At 44.9% G+C, this 14,384-nt stretch overlaps 2 protein-coding genes across 2 annotated transcripts; one reads left to right on the forward strand and one right to left on the reverse strand.

The window, feature by feature from the left end:
• Nucleotides 1-8,628: 8,628 nt before the first annotated feature.
• On the forward strand, nt 8,629-10,008 carry LOC127315115 (F-box protein CPR1-like). The gene has a single exon (XM_051345639.1). It carries the CDS (start codon nt 8,629-8,631, stop codon nt 10,006-10,008), a length of 1,380 nt encoding a protein of 459 aa, XP_051201599.1.
• A 922-nt stretch (nt 10,009-10,930) lies between these two features.
• Nucleotides 10,931-11,335, reverse strand: LOC127315113 (uncharacterized). The gene has a single exon (XM_051345637.1). It carries the CDS (start codon nt 11,333-11,335, stop codon nt 10,931-10,933), a length of 405 nt encoding a protein of 134 aa, XP_051201597.1.
• Nucleotides 11,336-14,384: the final 3,049 nt, after the last annotated feature.

Genomic DNA, 14,384 nt, shown 5'->3' on the forward strand with positions numbered 1-14,384 from the left:
CATTGCAATGGGGATCAAGCTTTTAATGCCATAAAGAAGTTGGTTGCATCACATGATTCAGCTAATAACTTTGATTCAGCCCTCACTAGCATTTATAATAGATTAAACAATCTCGAGATAAGTACATCTCGCTTGGATGACAACTATTGCCATGTTCGTAATCGTCTTGAACAAGTTTTAGTGAACTCTAAACTTTCATTATGGGATCCTACTGTTAAAATTGTTATCGGTGATCGAACTCTTCGTGCCAACTGTGATATTATGTCTGAATTTTGCCTTATACCTGAGAGCGTTTATAAATCTTTGAAACTTTGGGGAGTCGATGAAGGAGGAGAAGAAATAACTCTCATTGATAACTCTGTTATAATTCCTAAGGGAATAGCCGCAGGTGTGCATACAACCATTCTTGGAAGAACAATATCCATTGATTATCTTGTTATTGAATGTGTAGGGACAGGAAAAATCACACTCGGAAGATCCCTGCTGAAACTATTGGGAGCAGTCATTGATGTGGGAGAAGGCACCCTGAAATTCACCTCTACACCGGGGGGAAATCATATATTTCCTAAATCAAAGGGAAAGAAAAACAATAAGAAAGGTAAGGGTAAAGCCCAAGGTAAGGTTGACACACCATCTCTTGATAATACTTGATACACACTTTCTGCGCCTAGCTGAAAGGCGTTAAAGAAAAGCGCTTATGGGAGACAACCCATGTTTTTACCTACAGTACTTTGTTTTTATTTTGTGTCTTGGAAGTTGTTTACTACTGTAGCAACCTCTCCTTATCTTAGTTTAGTGTTTTATTGTGCCAAGTAAAGTCGTTGATAGAAAAGTTCATACTAGATTTGGATTACTGCGCAGAAACAGATTTCTTTGCTGTCACGAATCTGGGCTGTTTTCTCTGTAGGTAACTCAGAAAATTATGCCAATTTACGTGAGTGATCCTCAGATATGTACGCAACTTTCATTCAATTTGAGCATTTTCATTTGAGCAAGTCTGGTGCCTCGATAAAATTCGTCAATACGAACTGTTCTATTTTGACAGATTCTGCCTTTTATTTCGCATTGCCTCTTTTGCTATGTTGGATGAATTTCTTTGATCCATTAATGTCCAGTAGCTTTATGCAATGTCCAGAAGTGTTAAGAATGATTGTGTCACCTCTGAACATGTTAATTTTTATTGTCGCTAACCCTCTAATGAGTTGTTCTAAGTTTGGTGTGGAGGAAGTTTTCAAGGATCAAGAGAGGAGTATGATGCAACATGATCAAGGAGAGTGAAAGCTCTAAGCTTGGGGATGCCCCGGTGGTTCACCCCTGCATATTCTAAGAAGACTCAAGCGTCTAAGCTTGGGGATGCCCAAGGCATCCCCTTCTTCATCGACAACATTATCAGGTTCCTCCCCTGAAACTATATTTTTATTCCATCACATCTTATGTGCTTTTCTTGGAGCGTCGATTTGTTTTTGTTTTTGTTTTGTTTGAATAAAATGGATCCTAGCATTCACTTTATGGGAGAGAGACACGCTCCGCTGTAGCATATGGACAAGTATGTCCTTAGTTTCTACTCATAGTATTCATGGCGAAGTTTCTTCTTCGTTAAATTGTTATATGGTTGGAATTGGAAAATGATACATGTAGTAAATTGCTATAATGTCTTGGGTAATGTGATACTTGGCAATTGTTGTGCTCATGTTTAAGCTCTTGCATCATATGCTTTGCACCCATTAATGAAGAAATACATAGAGCATGCTAAAATTTGGTTTGCATATTTGGTCTCTCTAAGGTCTAGATAATTTCTAGTATTGAGTTTGAACAACAAGGAAGACGGTGTAGATTCTTATAATGTTTACAATATGTCTTTTATGTGAGTTTTGCTGCACCGGTTCATCCTTGTGTTTGTTTCAAATAAGCCTTGCTAGCCTAAACCTTGTATCGAGAGGGAATACTTCTCATGCATCCAAAATACTTGAGCCAACCACTATGCCATTTGTGTCCACCATACCTACCTACTACATGGTATTCTCCGCCATTCCAAAGTAAATTGCTTGAGTGCTACCTTTAAAATTTCATCATTCACCTTTGCAATATATAGCTCATGGGACAAATAGCTTAAAAACTATTGTGGTATTGAATATGTACTTATGCACTTTATCTCTTATTAAGTTGCTTGTTGTGCGATAACCATGTTCACTGGGGACGCCATCAACTACTCTTTGTTGAATTTCATGTGAGTTGCTATGCATGTTCGTCTTGTCTGAAGTAAGAGCGATCTACCACCTTATGGTTAATCATGCATATTGTTAGAGAAGAACATTGGGCCGCTAACTAAAGCCACGATCCATGGTGGAAGTTTCAGTTTTGGACATACATCCTCAATCTCATATGAGAAAATTATTAATTGTTGTTACATGCTTATGCATAAAAGAGGAGTCCATTATCTGTTGTCTATGTTGTCCCGGTATGGATGTCTAAGTTGAGAATAATCAATAGCGAGAAATCCAATGCGAGCTTTCTCCTTAGACCTTTGTACAGGCGGCATAGAGGTACCCCTTTGTGACACTTGGTTAAAACATGTGCATTGTGATGATCCGGTAGTCCAAGCTAATTAGGACAAGGTGCGGGCACTATTAGTATACTATGCATGAGGCTTGCAACTTGTAAGATATAATTTACATGATACATATGCTTTATTACTACCGTTGACAAAATTGTTTCATGTTTTCAAAATCAAAGCTCTAGCACAAATATAGCAATCGATGCTTTTCCTCTATAGAGGACCATTCTTTTACTTTCATTGTTGAGTCAGTTCACCTATTTCTCTCCACCTCAAGAAGCAAACACTTGTGTGAACTGTGCATTGATTCCTACATACTTGCATATTGCACTTATTATATTACTCTATGTTGACAATATCTTTGAGATATACATGTTACAAGTTGAAAGCAACCGCTGAAACTTAATCTTCCTTTGTGTTGCTTCAATGCTTTTACTATGAATTATAGCTTTATGAGTTAACTCTTATGCAAGACTTATTGATGCTTGTCTTGAAGTGCTATTCATGAAAAGTCTTTGCTTTATGATTCACTTGTTTACTCATGTCATATACATTGTTTTGATCGTTGCATTCACTACATATGCTTTACAAATAGTATGATCAAGGTTATGATGGCATGTCACTCCAGAAATTATCTGTGTTATCGTTTTACCTGCTCGGGACGAGCAGAACTAAGCTTGGGGATGCTGATACGTCTCCGACGTATCGATAATTTCTTATGTTCCATGCCACATTATTGATGTTATCTACATGTTTTATGCACACTTTATGTCATATTCGTGCATTTTCTGGAACTAACCTATTAACAAGATGCCGAAGTGCCAGTTGCTGTTTTCTGCTGTTTTTGGTTTCAGAAATCCTAGTAACGAAATATTCTCGGAATTGGACGAAATCAACGCCCAGGGTCCTATTTTGCCACGAAGCTTCCAGAAGACCGAAGAGGAGACGAAGTGGGGCCACGAGGTGGCCACACCCTAGGGCGGCGCGGCCCACCCCTTGGCCGCGCGGCCCTGTGGTGTGGGCCCCTCGTGCCGCCTCCTGACCTGCCCTTCCGCCTACTTAAAGCCTCCATTGCGAAACCCCCAGTACCGAGAGCCACGATACGGAAAACCTTCCAGAGACGCCGCCGCCGATCCCATCTCGGGGGATCCAGGAGATCGCCTCCGGCACCCTGCCGGAGAGGGGAATCATCTCCGGAGGACTCTACGCCGCCATGGTCGCCTCCGGAGTGATGAGTGAGTAGTCTACCCCTGGACTATGGGTCCATAGCAGTAGCTAGATGGTTGTCTTCTCCCCATTGTGCTTCATTGTCGGATCTTGTGAGCTGCCTAACATGATCAAGATCATCTATCTGTAATTCTATATGTTGCGTTTGTTGGGATCCGATGAATAGAGAATACTTGTTATGTTGATTATCAAAGTTATGTCTATGTGTTGTTTATGATCTTGCATGCTCTCCGTTACTAGTAGATGCTCTGGCCAAGTAGATGCTTGTAACTCCAAGAGGGAGTATTTATGCTCGATAGTGGGTTCATGCCTCCATTGATATCTGGGACAGTGACAGAAAGTTCTAAGGTTGTGGATGTGCTGTTGCCACTAGGGATAAAACATTGGTGCTATGTTCAAGGATGTAGTTACTGATTACATTACGCGCAATACTTAATGCAATTGTCTGTTGTTAGCAACTTAATACTGGAGGGGGTTCGGATGATAACCTGAAGGTGGACTTTTTAGGCATAGATGCATGCTGGATGGCGGTCTATGTACTTTGTCGTAATGCCCAATTAAATCTCACTATACTCATCATAATATGTATGTGCATGGTCATGCCCTCTTTATTTGTCAATTACCCAACTGTAATTTGTTCACCCAACATGCTGTTTATTTTATGGGAGAGACACCTCTAGTGAACTGTGGACCCCGGTCCAATTCTCTATACTGAAATACAATCTCTTTGCAATCTTTGTTCTACTGTTTTCTGCAAAAAATCATCTTCCACACAATACGGTTAATCCTTTGTTACAGCAAGCCGGTGAGATTGACAACCTCACTGTTTCGTTGGGGCAAAGTACTTTGGTTGTGTTGTGCAGGTTCCACGTTGGCGCCGGAATCCCTGGTGTTGCGCCGCACTACATCCCGCCGCCATCAACCTTCAACGTGCTTCTTGGCTCCTCCTGGTTCGATAAACCTTGGTTTCTTTCTGAGGGAAAACTTGCTGCTGTGCGCATCATACCTTCCTCTTGGGGTTCCCAACGAACGTGTGAGTTACACGCCATCACACGATCTGGCCATGGTGACCACGTCGCGTTCTGTGTGATGCCGTGTGTCTACTGGCCAGGGCTCGCGCCAGCAGGTACAGGGGAGTGAGGCAAGCTTCCAGGACATGGTTAGGGAGAGAGGGGAAGAGAGGGGGCAGGTGTGACAAGGTGGTGACCATGATGATTGGCATGGTGCTGTCCTTGAGGTTTTTGTGCATAACTCTTGGTTTCAGTGGCATGGCAAGGTCAAGTGGGGTGAGTCCAGGCTATTTGACAAGGTTAGCAAGGTTGGATAGGTCTAGGGCTTGTAAAAATAATTTTTGCCAAAGTTGTATGTGACACATGCAAGTACTTGGCATAGTTGATGTGTGATGATCATGGACAATCTATGTGAGGTCATGGTGGGGGTTTAGAGGTACCAAGGGCACTATAGAGAGGTACAAGTGAGGGAGAGAGGGGAAGTACAAAGTTGGTGGGGTGATTGTACCCTAATTTTTACTCTATGTAACAAAAAGATCACATGCAATGGTCTCTCTTGGGTTTGATTTTTGGCCAAATTTCTGCATGGGAGTGGTCTACATAATGTTTGGCACTCATTGGTGGTCTTGGTTTGAATTTTGGAAATGATTTGTGAAGATTCGAAAATTGGAGGGAATCTAGATTTGGTTTCAATGTTGCAACTTGGCTTGACTATTGTGAGCAATGGTCAACTCTCTGGTTAAAGTGGTCAACATCAAAAGTGTTCATCTTGATGAGGTCTTGGATGACATGGCAATGGTTGACCAAATTTGGTTGCAGAAACAAAAGATAGATGGGTGCAAAGTGGGGAAGAAATTATAAATGGCCCAAGTGACCATTATCACATGTTATTGAAATTTGATTTTTCTCTTGGTTTGATTCTGGTTTCTTTGGGTCAATTGTGTTTGTTTTTCATATATAAACATTCTACAAGCAAGAGATCAAGCAATGGTGGCCTTTGGTGAAGATTTGCAAAATTGGCCTTATGTGTATGTGAGTGAAATTGGGAATTCCTCACCATTTGATTTCTCTCCAATTTATTTGATATTTCTTGACTCAAATGTGATTCTTATTAGTTTAGAAACATTTCCCAACCATTGAAACCAATTCAAATGGTCTTACTCAAAGATTTGCAAAAATGGCCATAACACATAAGAGGTGATGTGTCATATTTTATTAAACTTGTAGATTGTTGATCTTGCTTTACTTGGACTTGGGTTAAGGTCAATTTAGTGTTATATTAGGTTGAGAGATGGTTTCACATCATTTGGTCAAGGTTTAAAGGCATAGATCAAGAATTGGGTATTATGGCTATGTGTCACATATGCCTCTATGCATATGTTGCATTTGAGTTTTAGTTTGACTTGGCTTGACCCAATTGGTGTTGTTGAGTGTTGAAATGGTATATAGGAGTGATCCCACCATTCACCACAAGACTTAGGGTCAAGATTCTTAAATTCACAAATTTGCTATTTTACTCTCATATGCCTCTAAGGCATTTTTAGTTTCTTTGGAAATCACTTGGAATTGGTTTGATAGGTACTAGGCAAGGTGTATGAAGGTTTTCCAAACCTCTAAGCAAAGTAGAAAAGCTTAGGGTAAAGTTTTATAAATATAGCCATAGGCACATATGCCTCTTTCTTATTTAATTTCCTTTTATTTTAATTTAGCTAGGGTGGTGAAAAGAGGGGTGAGGTTTAGGGTTTAAGATCACCTCAAATACTAATAACAAGCAATCATAGCAATAACACAAGAATTAAGCAAGATCACTATGTATCATACTTAATTTAATAAAAGTTTTTGTTGGTTCCAAAATTTGGAACTAGGGAAATTCATTTGTTTTGTTTTGAATTTTTGGGATGCTACAATAATCATGTTATGCATGATGACACATGCGTCCATGATATACCAAAGGCATTCTTGGTCCCAAAATCTAGACGGCCTCCTCCCAATTGCAAATTGGGCTTGCAAAATCCCAAATGCTCTCTCTACATCTTTCCTAGCCGCCGCTTGTGCATTGTGAAAAGTTTATTTCTTACCTCGTTATTGAATAACCATCTTCAAAAATGTTAGCCACCTTGGATACATGCCATCGGCGAGGAAGTAGTCATAGTTATACTTGTGACCATTTGCTTCAAACTCCACCAATGGACCTTCCCGCATTGCAAGTCTTGTCATTAGTGGTGACCGTTGAAGAATATTGATGTCATTGCAAGACCCGGGCATTCCAAAGAATGCAAGCTATATCCAAGTCTCATGGTTGGCGAGCGCTTCAAGGACTATAGTGGCATCCTTCTTGTACCCTTTGAATTGTCCATGCCATACCGCTGGATAATTCTTCCAACTCAAATGCATACAATCAATGAAGCCAAGCATACCAGGAAATCCCCAGTCGGCGTTGAACTCCAAAAGTCTTGCCGTGTCTTGAGCATTGGGGGCTCTCAAGTATGTGGATTCAAAAACATTCACAATTGCCACGGCAAATCTCTTCACACACAAGATAGAAGTGCTATCTCCCATGGCCAAATGGTCATCAACTAGATCCGCCGGTATAGCAGATGCCAACATACGCAAGGTGGCGGTCACCTTCTGATATGTGGTACGAACAAGTTCTCCGGCGTCATTTCTCCATTGCTGAAAGAATCGATCATACTTGGTCACCTCCGTTGCGATGTGCTTGAACAAGTCGATGCTCATCCAAAAACGACGCATAAAATAGCTTTTGGGAAATATCGGATTCTCATTAAAACACGACCACATCAACTTCTCGTGCCCGTCAATCCTTTCTCTCCACAACTTCTGTCTACCGAACACCGATCCACCTATTTTTGGCTTCTTGACGACGCGGTATCCTAATAGTATGGATATGTTTTCTTCTTTCTCTAGGTCGTACTCGTCATCCGATGAATGGTATGATGAATTCTAAAAATATACATATGAAATTACTTCACTACAACTAGCTAGTAGCAAAAAAATTGACAAAATGATGGCGGTCGGTGGAGGCACATACCTTGCGAGCAAACCGGCGAGCATCTTGGCTGCGCCATGTTGCAGTAGGATCGACAACGATGACATGGGCGCCGCTCGAGCGCGCTGCTACTAAGAGGAGGAGGCGCGGGACAGGCGAGGAGGAAGCGTCGGCCTTGTGCCCATCGGTGGCGGTGGCGACGTCTCGGTACAACGCGGTGGAGCGGTCGGAATTGCCGGGAGGAGGCGTGGGCGAGGCGGATCTATGGCACGGCGGCAAGCTACAGCGGGGCCGGCGGCAGAATCGACCGGCGCCGGTGGAATCGTGCGGTGGCGCCGGTGGAATCGTGCGGCGGCGCCGGTGGGGAAATGGATGGCGCGGGCGAAATTTCCAGCCATTGTATATTCGCAAGTGTCCGAACATATGCTACGCGCCTCGGATGGTGCAAAAACCGCGCATCCCAAAAAATTTGCAACGCCGCCACGGATAGCTGCCTGCTGGAGGGCCGCTTTCTTCTCCGCGCGGTGCATACTGGCTGTTTTTATAGCGCCCACGCAAGATAGCGCCTTTTGGAGATGGAGAATAATTTTCCTATGTGTCCACCTCACATATAAACCCACAATAGGAACCCTTAGGAAAACTGATTTACGCGCTGACGACTTGATTTGCAATCAAAACCAAGATCCTAAACTCACGGAAGGAAGAGATTGAAAAAAGGCATGGATCGATCTGTCCGTTCTCGTTTGGATCGATCGCGTACTCCAAACCAGCACTTACCCGCCGCCGGCCATCCGGCACACCAGCGATGCCCGTCACTCCCGGACCATGTCATGGAGGACATCTTCGCGCGGCTGCCGGGCAAGTACGCGCAGAGGTGCCGCTGCCTCTCTCGCGGCTGGGCCGCCACGCTCGCCTCCGACGACTTCGTCGACCTCCACCTCCGCCTCTCCAACCGCCAAGGCGGCCCCAGGATTCTCCTCCTGCAGGACAGGCGCTGGTGCGACGGACGTCCGCCGGTGCTGCAGACATGCTCGCCGGACCACCCTGTCAGCACAACGACCATGGATGTCCCCCGCGCCCTCACGCGCGTCCGCTGTCCGTTCCCTCTCCCGGCGTTCAGGGGCATTAACGCCCCGTATAGAGCCCCGGCCAACATCGCTCCGCGCCTCGTCACGCAGCAGTGTCGCGGCCTCGTTGTCCTCGAAGCTGCCGCTGCACGGGCGCACCACGTGTTCAACCCGTCCACCGGCCAGATGGCGGTCCTTCCCGAGGGGAGGCCAACAGCCCGTGGTGTCGCCGATGCGAAGGCTTCCCACAGTTATGCAAGCTTGGCGCTTGGCTACGACACCAGCACCAAGAAGCACAAAGTTGTGCGCATCTACTATCGCGGCTGTGGTGTGGACACACGTCCCTGGCTCGCCGGATGTGAGGTCTACGTGATCAACTCCGGAGCGGGGCTTTGGCGGCCGGCAGAGGGCGGTGACCAAGCGAAACCGCCGGGCTGGGTAAATGCAAATGAGACAAGTGTCTTTGCGCAAGGACACGTACACTGGTTAGCCAAGCCTAGGCTAAACTCCTGGCGGGAAGAGATGTTTGTGGTGTCATTCTCCCTAGACAGTGAGAAGTTTCAGATTCTGCCACTGCCCTCACCGGTGGATGGGAAAATTTTCTATGAACTTAAGGCATATTCGACAGACATTGGTGGGCATCTATGTCTTTTCTGCAGCGAAAGTTTGTACACGCCGACCTGCTATGACATCTGGGTACTGCGTGAACATGAAACAGTGACATGGGATCTTCGGCACCGAATCAACTTGGCGCCAAAAATCATTGCGTTCATGAGGCCCGGGGGAGGGATCAGGCCCCTCGCCATTGCTGACAATGGTCGTCGCATCGTGCTCATACAACCATGGTTCTTGTCGTATATACCAGACTTTAGGATGTGCATATACTCTGCTGGAACAGGCCAGATGGAGGATCTCAGCTCACTCGCTGATGATAACATGATCTTCAGACATGCTGCAGTGTACGAGGAAAGTGTTGCCTCCCCTGGGAAGCCTCATGAGGACATCATCTTCCCCATGTCACTGGTGCTACTACGACAAGAAACGACTCACAAAGCACTTGCAAGGCTCAAGTGTGTTTGCCGGAGTTGGCGCACCATGATCGAGAGCGATGACTTCCGTGATACAAGACGATGGTTGCTTTAACTTCTATGTGTTAAATTATAATAGCGGCATGAATATTCTATGTATTAACAATAGGTATAAAATGAAGACCAAATGTTCGTATACATAAATTTACTTCGATGCTGAGAATGGCAAACAAGAGATAAAATAGCCAAGTTATCAAATTCACAAATTGCGAACCACTTTAAACAAAACTAATTCCTCAGTTTCAAGAAAAACTGCAAGCAGTGGTTACTTATATATTATGGAAATAATGTTTAAGGACTTTGTTTAATTACTAGTGGAATGCCCGGTTCCTTACCTTATGTGTAGTGTCACAAATATTGCACTTGTAACTAATTCATGTAAATATTTAAGTACATAAAAAACATAATATTGAAACCTCTTAAGGTTTACTTCACATAATTCAATGTAATGAGTATAAAATGCAAGGACCGGCATATTATCCCAGATTTTTTAAATCCATGGTCCATTGATGCGCGTAAGGTATCCTCAACTTCATTAGACAAGTACTTTACTATGTGTATCAAAACCTTCTTCTCAACTGGTAGCCATCATGCACAAGCAATGTACGTTAACATGAAGTTTTCTTCACATAAAAATGTAAGAATGTAAGCATAGAGTACTCGCATTGCAAACTGGATGAACAAATATTGTACCATCCCATGAGTGCATAAAACTAAATACTAACTATCCGGACAACTTTATGCAAATGAATGAAACATATCATCATCTTGATCATTAGGATGACAATAAATAAATTTCTTGCAGTGATAACGAGAGAAAATCACCTATCAGGGCTTGTTGGTATTGTAATACTATGAGAGTATTTACGTGGCTAGAAATAAATATTGGAATTCCAGCTAGGTTGTGCCATTTCAAGAGCATCATTTAGATAGAACGATCACCTTTGTAATTTTAATTGGTACATCTCCACGGTCATTTAGATAGAAACGGCCACGACGAATGTGACATCCGCTCCAGTCCCGGCACGCAGGAGCTCAGCGAGGTGCTGGTGCAAGTTAGAGGATGGCATGGGCAGCACCTGGCTCACCGGGACCATCGGCACCGGCATGTCCTTGAGCACCGTGATCGTGCACTCCACGGTCAGAGTATCATTCCAGAGGTAGCCTGACGCTGGTAGATCACGGGACGGCAAAAGAAAAACGAAGACTGGAGATGAGAAGCCTTTGCGACCACTGAACGTTCTATCCTGGCTCTTCTGTTCGGACGCTTGAAGCGACCCTCGAGGATCAACCAAACGGGCCGCTAGATTCGCCCTCACGACGTTCGTACGGCCTTGGCTGAGAAGGTTGAGCGCCGCTGCTACCCACGGAACTTGATCCATGGGAACGCGTTGTTGGCGTCCCAAACCCACCGGCGAGCAACGGCTGGCAACACGAAGAGCCGGGAACAACTCAGAGCTGCGGCTGGCCCTGGTCCCTCGAGCGACGGCCCGCAAAGCTCCTGGTACGCACGTCCCGATGCTGGTGCAAGGGCGTGCCACCTGACCTATACCTGGTCAGGAAGGTGATGGATTTGCTTCGCTTAGTTTCCTGAATGGCATACACGTAAACATTAAATACGAGCCTCGATCGGCTCTCAGGTTGTCCTGTGAATCGGCTCAAGGAGCCGATCCACCCATGGTTCGTATGAGGTCTACGATCATGGTGGTCCTGCTTGATCAATATAAAGCTAAAACGACCTACGACGATTTAGGGTTTTCACCACATAATCGGAAAGTCCTACGCGTGATTGAGCCTGGCAGCCACGCACGGTGATAATAAACCAACCCTAGACAAGGCCTAAAAACCAACACGAAGTTGATCCCCGGAACGTCCTGTCTAGGGATAGCAAACTACACCCTACGTGCTACTGGATCCTTCAACCCGTTTGCAAGGCCTAACTATGCAGATATTAAACTAATCCTTGAAGAACAAGGAGCAATCATAACAGATCGGATCTACTAAACATGGATCAAGCAAGGTGCCGCCCTTACACCTAAGATAGGTGTAAGGGCGGCTAGACGTTTAAGGGTTGCATGGACAAAAGCATGTGACACGATGAAACAATGCTAACCCTAACACATCTATGATAACTACGTTGCTCGCCATCAACAAGGCTTCAGCACGAGCAACGCATGAACGACGAATAAACGTATACTGGCTAGATCGCAAGATGCGATCTAGGCAGCATGATGCTTACCCGGAAGAAACCCTCGAAACAAAGGGGTTGGCGATGCGTCTAGATTGGTTTGTGATGAACGTGATTGTTGTTTTTCTCAATAACCCTAGATACATATTTATAGTCCGTAGACTTTCTAACGTGGGAATAATCCCAACCGTGCACGAGCCAGATTCTACCTAACCGACACGTATCCTACTATATTTACAGATACACGGGCAAACTAGCCCAAACTTTCTTGTACAAGGCCGCTTCATGTATATCTTCCATGTATATTCTTCAAGCCCAATCTTGATCGCGGCCCACCTCTAATCCAGTCAAATTCTGGTGATAACACGCGTACCCTTGCAGGATAGACGCTGACTTCCCACTCGTACCCATCCACGCTCCATCTGGATTTGATGGAGTCGTTCTTACCCATGCATGTCCGTGGTCGCGCTGTAGCCATTGAAAGTGAAATGACGTGAAAAGACTTGAATGTCCTACCCATGCCCTGTTCAGTTTCCAGGATGGTAGATTGCCATCACTGGGAGGCCAAACTCATGGGGTAGGTGCCTATACTAGGGTATGTAAGTGAAAGGTTAATGGTTGATGATCCGCATACTGAGTATGATTATTCAGGGCTATCCTTGACAGATGTAATCAAATGTTGTGACACAAGTGTGCAACCTCTGCAGAGTGTAAACCTATTCGAATAGCCGTGTCCGCGGTTATGGACGGTTGGATGGCCATACTGTACCGTTCTCAGATGATTTCTAAAAGTGATTGGTGAAGTGAAAGGTGAATTTGACTTGATCACAACAGAGTTGTGGGAATGACACTAATGTTCCCACTTGAGTTAAGTTAGGAAAATGAAGAGTCTTTGATTACTAAATGCTTATGAAATAAAACTGACTTTATGCAAATAAACCTAGAGCTTAGAACCCTCTTACTAAAATTGTTAGTACTTACACTAGTGTTAGTTTGCGAGTACTTTAAAGTACTCATGGCTGTGTACCTGGCTATTCAAATGGCCAGACTATGAAGAGGAGCAGCAGTATCAGGATGCTGGACAACAGGACATCTACGATAACTAGGATCGTCTCTTAACGTCAAGCGTTGCCTGTGGAATAGATGGATCTCTCTACTACTTATTTTCGCTATGTGTTTTGTAATTGATCCTTAGATCAACTGTTGTATTAAGACTGGATCATGTGATCCTTTGATGTAAGACTATTGTGGTTTGTAATGAATGATGTGTTGTGATATGAACTTATTATGTCTCGCAAAAACAATCTTCCTGGGATTGCGATGTATGACATAATAGGCATCTGGACTTAAAAATCCGGGTGTTGACACTAACTTACCATGTACACCATGGGATTTTATTGTCTATCCCAGGCTAGCTATGAATTTTTTTTGCCAACTCCTTAATATCTAGCTTCACGCGCCAACGTGGATGTCTTTTACCATAGAGTATCGCCTACTGAGATAAAAGAAAGTATGGTTTAGATCCATAATAGTGATAATTAGTACTCCCTCCGATCCGAAATATAAGACGTTTTAGAATTGTCCCGACCAGGTGAAAAACGGGGGAAATTACAGTAGTGCCCTTCTCAATTTGAATCGGTATCTTCCTCGATCCCGTTCTCGTCGTCCTCGATCCCGGCGATGTCGTCTTCGCTCCCGATCCCGGCGAGCACCTATCCCAGCGCTGGAAAGATCCCCGCACGCGCCCATCCCCGCGTGCGCCCATCCCCGCGCGCCTGGGCAGGTGCTCCTGATCTGGGCGTCGGTAGAGGACCACATCAACAGCAGCTTGGGGAGGAGCTCGAACGGGAACCCAGCAACAACTCACCGCCGGCGATCTGCAGTCCACGCGCGCCTAAGCAAGTGCTCCTGATCTGCACGTCCTGGGCATCAGCTTGGCAGGGGCTCGGGAGACGGGAGGACCACATCAACAACAGCTTGGGGAAGAGTTCGAACATGAACCCAACAGCAACTCGCCACCGGTGATCTGCAGCAAGATCGCCTTAGGAGCTTCTCTTCCCCATCCAAGGAGCCGATCAACACAGGAGATCTGCATCAACATCACCTCGCCGGCTTCTCCTTGTCGCCGTCCCAGTAGCAGGACATCTTGCTGGCTCCAGCAGTGAACCTGGACGGCTCCCAGCAGCCCGACACCGCTGGTTTCCAGCAGCACACCTAGTCGGAGATCTGCACCAACCCTCGCC

The sequence above is a fragment of the Lolium perenne genome, chromosome 7 (genome assembly GCF_019359855.2).
Source record: "Lolium perenne isolate Kyuss_39 chromosome 7, Kyuss_2.0, whole genome shotgun sequence".
Classification (NCBI taxonomy): domain Eukaryota; kingdom Viridiplantae; phylum Streptophyta; class Magnoliopsida; order Poales; family Poaceae; genus Lolium; species Lolium perenne.

Coding starts and splice junctions, on each gene's coding strand:
- LOC127315113 (XM_051345637.1), bottom strand. CDS start 11,335: ATGGATCAAGTTCCGTGGGTAGCAGCGGCGCTCAACCTTCTCAGCCAA.
- LOC127315115 (XM_051345639.1), top strand. CDS start 8,629: ATGGAGGACATCTTCGCGCGGCTGCCGGGCAAGTACGCGCAGAGGTGC.